This window comes from Mixophyes fleayi, chromosome 12 (genome assembly GCF_038048845.1).
Source record: "Mixophyes fleayi isolate aMixFle1 chromosome 12, aMixFle1.hap1, whole genome shotgun sequence".
NCBI lineage: Eukaryota > Metazoa > Chordata > Amphibia > Anura > Limnodynastidae > Mixophyes > Mixophyes fleayi.
The window spans coordinates 24280092-24290693 of record NC_134413.1 but is presented as its reverse complement, the minus strand read 5'-3'; the positions used below and the strand labels follow the sequence as shown (position 1 = coordinate 24290693).

General features: G+C 37.6%; 1 protein-coding gene across 1 annotated transcript in view; it reads left to right on the top strand.

The window, feature by feature from the left end:
• The first annotated feature begins 494 nt into the window (after window positions 1-494).
• The window catches only part of RALGAPA1 (Ral GTPase activating protein catalytic subunit alpha 1), a 121114-nt gene continuing 111006 nt past the window's right edge, over window positions 495-10602 (top strand). The window contains exons 1-4 of the mRNA XM_075192955.1: window positions 495-498; window positions 2098-2208; window positions 3565-3614; window positions 5997-6054. Coding sequence (XP_075049056.1) covers window positions 495-498; window positions 2098-2208; window positions 3565-3614; window positions 5997-6054 — 223 coding nt within the window. The remainder of the gene's footprint in view (window positions 499-2097; window positions 2209-3564; window positions 3615-5996; window positions 6055-10602) is intronic.

The following is a 10602-nucleotide window of genomic DNA, read 5'->3' as shown; positions in this document are numbered from 1 at the left end:
GGAGTAATATCAAGCGCCACTAGCACGGTATCACCCCACTGTAAATTACCCAAGAGCGCACAATTAATTCACTAACAAAATGCTAATTTGATACTTCAAGGGAAGGTATCTTTGTTTAATGTAGGATTGCACTAATGGATAGAAATTGACCTCATAACTATCTGCAATTAAAGTCACAGTTTCTCATACATATGAGTCAGGCAATTGGACCTTATTGCTTTAGGAAATAAAGTCAATGAGTGCATAACTATTGTTTTTTCTAGAAATCTAAAAGGGAGGATACCCTTAGTAATTGCTGCCTGTGCATCATTGAAAAGAGTGCAGTCCTAAACCCTGTACCAACCTATTAGAATTTTTTTTTATAGGACTTCTTATGAATGAGTGTAAAATTTGGGCTCTGTGCAGAAAACTGCAGATAAAAGAGTGCAATATTGACATAGTATATCCTGCCATAGGTATATTTTGGCAGTGCAAAATTGTGAGCATGGCTTAACATGGGTAATGTACTGTAAATAATGAGCATATAGAACATTTTCAATTTTCGATATGGGGTCAATTATTTTAAATATCATTTTCTACAATTGCTGTTTGTAAGTTTTTAATATGAGGTTTGTTTTTGTTTGTTGTATCTTATCATAAAGCACAAGACAAATGGTCCTGGAGAGTTATTATCTTTTAATATAGCAGCAGCGTATTCTACGGCACTTTTTACAGATGTTTTTCATCATTTACATCAGCCCCTGCTCTTTGTGGATCACAGGGGGGAATTGAATTACTTGCAAAATCCTATAGGAGGCTCATGTGAGGTTACTCCGTTGGAAGTTCAGGGTTAAAATCTTTGCTTTCCTCATAGAGATGCAAGCAAAAATAATTGAAGATTTGTAATCGCCTGAACAGTGTGCATTAACCCCTCGCATGAGGTTCCTAAGGAACCTTGTGCTTAACTAAGACAACCCTATTACATCCAAAGTCAATGAATTAACCTACCATTATATGTTTTGACTGTGGGAGGAAAGCCATGCAAACACAGAGAGAACATATAAACTGCACACAGACTATCTGTGTGCATGTTGGAAACAAAACTTTGGTCCCAGCGCTGCAAGGTAGCAATACTAATCACTGTGCCACCTTTTCATGCATAATATGTAATGCATATTTGGTTGGCTTAGAAAAATGCCATCTGGTTAGACAGAGATTGCAGCAATCCAATAATGGTTTATGGAGGAGGGGCATTGACAACATCACTTGCGGAAGGCAGAGCAGCGCTGGACTGCTGAAGCTTTTAGGTGGGCGGGGTGGAGGCTCACAGCTCCACAAGTACATGTAATGTTTGTATTTTATTATAACTTGGTGAATGCTACTCAAAGCAAAATAGGTGAGGTGGTGTGCTACTAGGTGTTCATATCCTGTATTACTGCTGCATTGCTGATAAGACATCTGGAAAACATGCAGTTACTCTTATTATTTATTATTATATCATTATTATTTAATAAATAAGGTGCCACAGATTCTGTAGTGCCGGATACAGAAGCAAGTAACAAATAGATGAGGTTACACATTTCAGCAGCACAGATGAGTATGATACTATGGGGACTCACACAGAGTGCAGGAGAAGGCATGACAGGATGTACGAGGGACAGGAGACAGATGAGATCTTACATTCTAAAGGAAGGGGTGGTGAGAGACAGTAGGACCAACTGGGAGAAAAAGTTTAGATGGCAGATGTGGAAGAAGAGGTGGTGGATATAATGGTTAGGAGGTGGTAGGATAGGCAAGCTTGAAAAGGGGAGTTTTGAGTTCTGATGCTTAAGGATCAGGTTAAGAAGCTTTGCAACAAAATGTACCTACACATATGAATCAGCTATTTCAAATATTCTACTAATTAAATTTTGGACTTTCATACCTTTTTATTTTGTAATAATGTTTTATTTGACTACATTGCTTTTTATGCCTATGTGAGTTAAAAAAAAAAGTTTGTTTTGTTTCCTTCATTTATTTTTGTTTTATTGTTTTAAGCTTAGGTGCTTCTCACCCTTCAATACTTTGAATATTTGGAGAACCCTTGCTGTAATCTGTTTTCTCTTCTTTCCTTTATAGAAAATGCAGAATCTATTGACCTCAAGCAGTTTTTTGAGCAGAACTATTCTCACATCTACTATGTTTTCTTTGAAAACTTTGTGATCATTGAGACTTCCTTAAAACAAAAAGGTAAGACTGTAAATGGAATTATCATACTACTCACATACTTTGCAAACAGGTATAACAGATGGAATGTAAATTGGGGTTTATATGTTAAACCCAAAAATATTACCAGTGATGCATGTGATGGAGTTTACATCACTAATGCACATACTTCTCGCTGTGACTTACAGCAGCCAGACCATGATCCTGGGGAGCCCCTGCCTCAGTGTAGTACACATAACCATGCCCTTGGACTGTCAGCCCTGGCTACACTTTTGGAGCTCAGCTTGGAACTGCAGGAAAGGGCTTGAAATAATGACATTTTAGGATCTGTACAGGCATGTGTGTTTGTGTGGGGACAGGGATTATGAAGTTAGCAGTCATTGGAGCGTGCTCATCCGTTATCCTTGTTTGGGCACCTTTGGGGGTTATTAGTGTAATGTGTTATGTTGTAGCTTATACAAAGTATGTGTGTGTTTGTAAATGTATGTGTGGCAATCTAGCAATATATTTTTGTTCTTTTGAGGGGAGGGGGTGGCACACCTTTTTTTGTTTTGTGAATGGAGACTTATAAGTTATTTAAAATAAGTTGTAGCATCCTCATTGTTAATTAAATCCAGTACAGTTTACTAATTTAATACAAGTATGCAGCCATTATTGTGAGATACATTATTTGAGTATTTAAGCCCTTTTCTTTGAGTAAGTGTATGATGGTTTTATTCAGTGGTGGAGCAAGACCTAGTACAGAAATGCTAAATGGTCCCCCCACCCTTCTTGCTCAACCCATGTTCCTTTTAAGCATGTACCCCACATGTTCTACCAGCAGTAACCTCCTAGATCAAAACCAGCACTACCCCACACATTATTTTAGGGGAAGAAGAAGAAAAGGTCACTGGGGTCATTAATGTTGCAGAGGTTAGTGGGACCCTCAACTCAGGACCACCTTCACCTCTGGGCTTCTAGTGCAGGTACATTACCTTCATCCCTGGTCTCACAGTCTGCAGATATCCTCTCTCTTGATGCCAAAATATATTACCTTGGCTACTAATTGAATTGGTTGTCTGTAAAACGTCTGAGGGTTGCAGAGATCCCTCCAATGCAGAAGTGGCCTCTGAAGCCTGTTGAAAAGACAAGCAAAATGAAAATATATAGAATGAAACCATTATTAACAATGTACCATAGAGCTAGAATAGTTATACTTAGACATAACTGAAGTTGGTTTATTGCATAAAATGTACGTTGCGTTTATTAGGCCAGTAGCTGAACTGTATCCCTTTGTTTATAAATACATGAACATATTTGAATACTTTAGTTGATGAGATATTTGTAACTTTGAAAATGTTTAGAAATGTAAAACTGTTGAAATCTACCTGTTCACTCTAGGTCATAAGTCTCAGAGGGAGGAACTTGATGCCATCCTCTTTATTTTTGAGGTAAGATCGCCAAGATAATTGGGGGGGTGGGGAGATACATCAAAGTTCATGCTTACCAGTTTTGCTTGATTTTCTCACTTTGATCTGTGTCTGAAATCGTATTGGTCTGGGATAACATTGTTACAAGGCGTAAAGTTGGCTGAGGTTGCTAGATAATCGTTCTTAAGATTAGGTCAGGTCCCCAAAAGAGGTTTAAGGAAAAAGTAGGGCATTACACCCTCCCCACAAATGTTGCCAGTTTTGTTTAGGCATAATTATTGAGGACTGTGTTAAATCATGTGGCAGCCTGTATTCGCCAAGGCACATAGTTTAAATTCCCTGGCTTGGTCTGTTTTCCCTTTCTGCTTTTATAATGCTGCAAGTAGCAGTCTACTTTCATATCCGGACCTTGCTGGTATTATCAACATACTGGAAGTGGCACATATTTAATAAAGTGATGACTGACAATTTAAGTTATTGCAAGTTAATACTTTACCAAAAACCATTCTTCATAAGATCCTACTATTAACTGACAAAACCGGGAAGAATCTGAGACACAAGAATCGTGAGATGATGTAGCAACAAACAAACCTAACCTCTTTCTTTGTCCTTAAAGAGGTTTATCCATGAACTATGGAAACCCCAGATATTGACTGACCTTGAATTACTAGTGAGTAGGGACTTGTTAGGCATTTTTGTTTACGGTCATATCATTTATGTTTTTACTTTTTCTTTCATTGTTCTATAGATATAGAGAACTCTGCACCACGTATAATGAGAGAGCCTGATCACAGTGCAGAGGCAGCTCTCCCACCGTCACATGCTCGCTATGGGGCTTATGCTGAATTGCATAACAAATATGCAAATTTGCCTAAATAAAACAAAACGTACACCTATGTCTGTATGCAAATGCTGTAAAGACGTTATTTTTACGTGCTTCTATTTATGTATTTTCTATATGGACAAAATGCGCATCAACCGCTTTGTCACTTATTTGCCTACCATAATCTCCAGTATATCTCCTGTCCTAAACTTTACCTCTTAGTTTCATAGAGTGAATAAAGGCAGCAATAACAGGTAATTAGCGCAGTGAATGATTGCAAAGCACACACAACTACCTGCAGCAATTGACCCCCAGCAATCTGATAGTATTTTTTTTGCCATTACAACCTCTTTAACCACTTCATGACTGGATACCCGTTTCGCCCATTATGACCTGCTCAATTTTCATGTTTTGTTTATGTTTCAAACTCCATAGCCTACACTGTACCGTTGTACACACATCCTTAGTTTGTAAGCATGACCTGGGGCCTTTTAATGCAGTTGGATGATGAATCATACAGGACAAAGAAAAGTAGTGCGAGTTCACTGAGGAAGCCATGTTTCCATGGCAAAGCGTGTTTGGAACAAATTCTTTATCTACATACAGTTCTGAGGGTTTTCCCTCTTCCTTTATTTTCTTTTACTTGCACGCAGTCACCCTGGCAAGGCGCCACATTGCTCCGCAGCGCTGTACAGCAGGGAAACCAGTACATACATAAAATTGGGACATACAAGGTAGATAAATTAAATATAGACATGAAAACAAAGGGTATGAAGGACCCTGCTCATTAGAGAGCTTACATTCTAAGTGGAAGCGGGCACAGCTGAAACAAAAGGAGTAAATGTGTCTCAGAGTGGAGACTGGGATAGTTGTGAGGGTGCATTAGTGTGAATAGTGTTATTGAGGATAAGGTCACCTCTAAAAAGAGATGGGTTTTCAAAGAGCATCTAAAGACTTGAAGGCTGTGGGAAGGTCTGATTGAGGGTGGTAGGGAATTCCATAAGCGGGGAGCAGCATGAGAGAAGTCTTGTAGGTGGGAGTGAGAGGTGATTACCAGAGACGAGATAAGTGCAGGTCAGTGGTAGATCTAAGAGGGCGGGAGGGAGAGTATTTTGATATGATATTTGAGATGTATGAAGGGGTGGTGTTGTTAAGGGCTTTATAGGTAATTTGATTCTGAAGGACACAGGGAGCCAATGTAGGGATTTGCAAAGTGGTGCAGCAGATGTGGAGCGGTGAGAGAGGAAGATCAGTCTTAAAACTCAATAGTTTTGGACTCCATTGGAAAAGTTTTACTACAAGTTCCACAATCCTTATTTAGAAGTTATGGTTTGACATCATCGGAAAGTGACTCAGTCTCTTTGCTTTTATGGTTTGATCAACAACTATCAATGGTTCGGTTTGTTATTTCATCATGATGACATATTAAAAATGTATGTCTTGTGGGTGGTGGGTAAGGCGTAAGTATTGAGCCCTTACTGAGTGAGTGAATGTAAATTATGTTACTGTCTTATTGGTAAAACAAACATAGATCAAGAACTATTCTCACAATCTTTTTTTTTTTTTTTTTTTCTTTTTAGAAAATTTTGCAACTTCTTCCAGAAAGAATTCACCAACGATGGCAGTATCACAGCATCAGTGAGTGTTACTCTGTTCAGATGGTTGGTCACTATTGAAAGTGCACCTAATATCACAATTATGCATCAATACCTTAATTTTACATAGGCATGTTTACCTATTTCTTTCCTCACTCTTACGGGACACCCTAGCACCGTAGACAACATATGTAAAAAGTCATAGAAGTAACTGCTTAAACTCGCTTTCTAGTATTTTTTAAAAAGTGTCCCCTTGCAGCTATGAAGAGAGTGATACAAAGTAATTGTCATGGTCCCTTTCCCTATTTCACTTATATAAACTAGATAAATAGGTAACTGATGCTTTAGCGTGGCTACTTTTTCTAATCATGCCACGTTCTCTTTAACTGTTGCCTTTCGGTGTAATGTTTCATGTGCTATTTCCTCTCTGGTTTATGACTTGATTTGTGAAGTGCCGTTTTCCTTCTGTATTGTCTACTATTTATATTACAAATTTGTAACCTCCCTTAACACAGCAGATGCCTTATTAGGATTGTGTCCCACCAGCTTTTCACTGCACATTTAAAGCGCAGTGTGTAATCCCAAATTGAAATCGTTACTTTCTATGAGATAGGATGTGATGCGATCACTCAAGTGCTTTTTAAAACGCTGATAGCACCTTTTGGACGACTGTCCAAAGCAGTCCATAAAAAGAGTCTCCAGCTGAAATACATTATTTATGAGTAGACCATGTCACGCAGAGTTTTAAGCACTTATTATACACTTTGATATTTAAAAGCACTGAGCTTTTCCACTTTAAAAATTTGGCACGATCATTTCTAAAGATGGAAAAGCACTAGCATTCAAAGGGTCTGTGGGGATCCCCAGCCTTAATGAAATTCACGTTCATTGTTTGCAGAGTGGATGTGTTTTGCCAACAATGCATTCACCATAGGGTAAATACATACAAACTAAGAATATGCGAGAGCCTAGTGAAGGATCACTGATGAGCCTGGCCACGCCCTGCTGTCACCAGAATAGAAGCATGTAGAAAACTTGAATGTTTTTTTCTTCCACTTTTACAGTAGTTGTTGCTCTTTTCAACCATCGTGGTGAGTTGGGTAGAAGTTCAATATTATTAGAGCAGGTTTTCTTTCCTCTTACTACTTTCATGCTGAAGCAGTATCTGAAAAGCTTGTTCATATGGACGATTTAATTTTTTCTTTTCTTTAAAATTTTTATCAATTGACATTGAGATTAAAAACTAATTTTACAATTACTACAATGAAATAATATTTAAAGAGATATTTGTTCAATATCATTTATAAAAGTAGTGAAGAAAAAATAAAGTTAGAATTTTCTATTATGAGAGACATGATGAGTTATTTAAATATGTAGTGTTAAGATAATTAAACCAGGGAAACCAAATAATATGGAATTGGATCTCACCACATGCCCCTTACATGTCCATTAGCTTTCCCATATAAAAGTTAATAATAATAACCACTATCAGCGCTCCATACATAAAACCAAAGCTGACAAACTCTTAGAAGTTAGTGTTCACAAACCTAATAAGAATACTGTGAAATAATAAAAAATATCCAAGAATTTTAGAGCTGGATTATGCCCAAAGCTCAACTAGAAATAGACAAAAATAGTAATACTTATTGTAAAATGGAGGATGATGAAGGGAGATCTCGTATTCTCCTTGTCGAGGATGTTGGTACATCTCATCATATATAAAAGAAACAGAAAATAACAATATATAGTGTAGTATGTTCAAATACACATATAGAAAAGGAAATCAGTCAGTATTTGTTATCCACAGATCCAAAGCCTTCTTTGTACTATGCCCGTACCAAATTCCTATTAAGTGAATAACCTGCACCTAGCTGACACCTCAGTGCTGTTATTAAATTGGATTCCTACCAGATGGTTATTGGTCATGGGCATTCAAAGGTGTATTTAATCCTCATTCCTCCAATTCAACCGAAACAGCAACCATGGAAACAGGACTAGCGTAATATTGTTATGACTTCCAATTATTGTCATTAAGTTGGGAACAGAATGCATAAAGGGATTCTAAACGCTCATTCCAAAAGAAAAGGATATTGTCAATATACCTTCGCAAGGATACCAGGTTTGCCCCCAAGCTAATATATAGATGTTCCCAATATACCATAAATAAATTGGCATAACTTGGGGCTAACCAGGTACCCATGGCCGTCCTCGTCTTCTGAAGATAATAATTGCCTTGAAAATAGAAATAATTATTTTTTTAAATAAATAAAATCCCTTCCACAATAAATGACTTTAAATTTTCTGAGTAATCTGACATTAAGAAAATGTCTGACAGCTTCTACTCCTTTACCATGTTCAATGATAGTGTATAGTAGCGTAATGTCCACTGTTACCATAATTCATCCCTCCTGCCAACTTATCGTATTCAAATATCATGATACATCTTTGGTGTCTTTAAGATATGATGGATTTTGCGTTACTAATGGTTGTAAATAATAATCTATAATAGCAGAAAGGTTAGATGTAATACTATTTACCCCAGAAATAATGGTTCTGCCAGGTGGTTTTGAAGCACTTTTATGAATTTTTGGTAAAACATAGATATAAGGGGTAGTGGGATTCTCTTTCCTATATGCCATCAGACCTACACTCATGCCACTTACATACCACTTACATACCATCAGGCCTCACCTTATGCCCCTTACATGGTATAAGACCTCCCCACATGCCCCTTACATGCATATCAGACATCCACACAGTCCCTCAGATCTTCCCAAATGCTTTCAGATGTCCTTACATACTCATCAGTCTCTTCACATGCCATCAGATCAAATACGGAAATCTGTATATACAATTAAACCCCCGTTTTACATCCCCTGCTTCTCACTCTGGATTTTTTACTTATTATGTTTTATAAATACAAATATTTCAGAATACCGTACATACTGTATGTTGGGAATTCAATTTACAGTGTTACTCTCCCGCGCACTATTGCCATTACTACGGTAATCGTGCGCATTATCACCTCTAGTACCGTAATTTCAACACTGGTTTTTGCTCGCAGCTCTGAGAGCCGCGAGCAGAAATCTGTGTTAAAATTACTGTACTAATGGTAGTAGTGCGCGGGCCGATTTTTCTCTCACCAGTGAAGTGGTCAATTGAATTCCCCCTATATGTTTACTCAGATTAGGATTAATGTATTTTTTTTTTTCTTGAAGTTAAAATTGTTATTTTAGTGTGGTTGTTTTTATTTTATAATACATCCACCATGCACAGACATTTCTCAGGCTTGAACAAACATAGTAACACAATAATCCACTATGGGCATTTGCAATATACCTAACTCTTTCCTGGATTTTAAACCATATTTTCTCAACCTTTGATTATAGTATTTTGTGTGTTTATTTGTTTGTTTAATTTGCTCTTGTGTGAATTAATGTTTATTCAGCTATAGTTATTGGTGTAGCAGGGCACAGCTTCTGTTTGTTAGTATGACTAGTAACATGATAAAGTAGTATCACATCTGAATGTTAGAATGCAGATGTGTAATTATAGCAGGTTTAGAACCCAAGTATGACTATAGCACATACGCAGAGCTTCAGCCTGGTAATACAGAGACCTGGGTTCAATTCCAGCAAGGGACAGAAAGGGGAAAGTAGATTTGAAAAACAACTTAAGGTGATCTATTTCATGTCCCTTCCGGTATCCAGAAATTGCCTGAAGGGTTTATTGATCACCAATATAATAATGGAGGATGCCAAAGACCAGTACAGGAGAATTTGACTGGCTCTGACCGAGACCTCCAACATTTTTATGTTATAATTACTATAGTCATGATAAAAAGTTTTTCACCAGTAAATATAAAATACTTTGTCTCCCATCAAAGGTGATTTGGTCTAATACAGTAGAGTAGTTTAAACATGCTTGGGACATAAGGTGGTCCTTAAAAAATAAATAAAAATAAGGATCAAATAGGGTTGGAGGCTACAATAGGTTATAAAATGGGCAGACTAGATGGGTCTAGGGCAGAGGTTCCCAAACTGTGCGCCTAGGCTCCCTGGGGTGCCTTGGAGATCTCACACGGGTGCCTCGGCCAGGGCCAGTGGTAAGCAAGGCGGGGGACTACTTGGTAAACATTTTGGAGACCCTAAGGGTGCCTTGAACTGAAAAAGTTTGGAATCCACTGGTCTAGGGATTTATATCTGCCATCACATTCAAATTCTAATTTGAGAATTAGCATGTTTTAATGGAACATGCCCTGTTGTAGTAGTAATATCTACCATTGTGATTTGCACATATTATTTACATTATAGTTAGGGCATAATGGCATTAGGTGAGGATCCTGTGTTTGTATTTATTTTTTTAAACTTTACATTTTTCGAGGGGACAATTCCCAAAAAATTTAATTATAACAAATATTTGCTTTCCTTAGGAAGAATAACCCGGCATAATTCTGTTACAGGAGACCTATTTAGCAGCTGGTCAAGTGGTCCTGGCTTTGAAGTTTCGTGGGTGGCTAATGCCTTTCCTGTCCACTCAACCGTTATTAGGGGAATAATGGCTTAGTTTCAGAGATCCGTTGTATTTGATT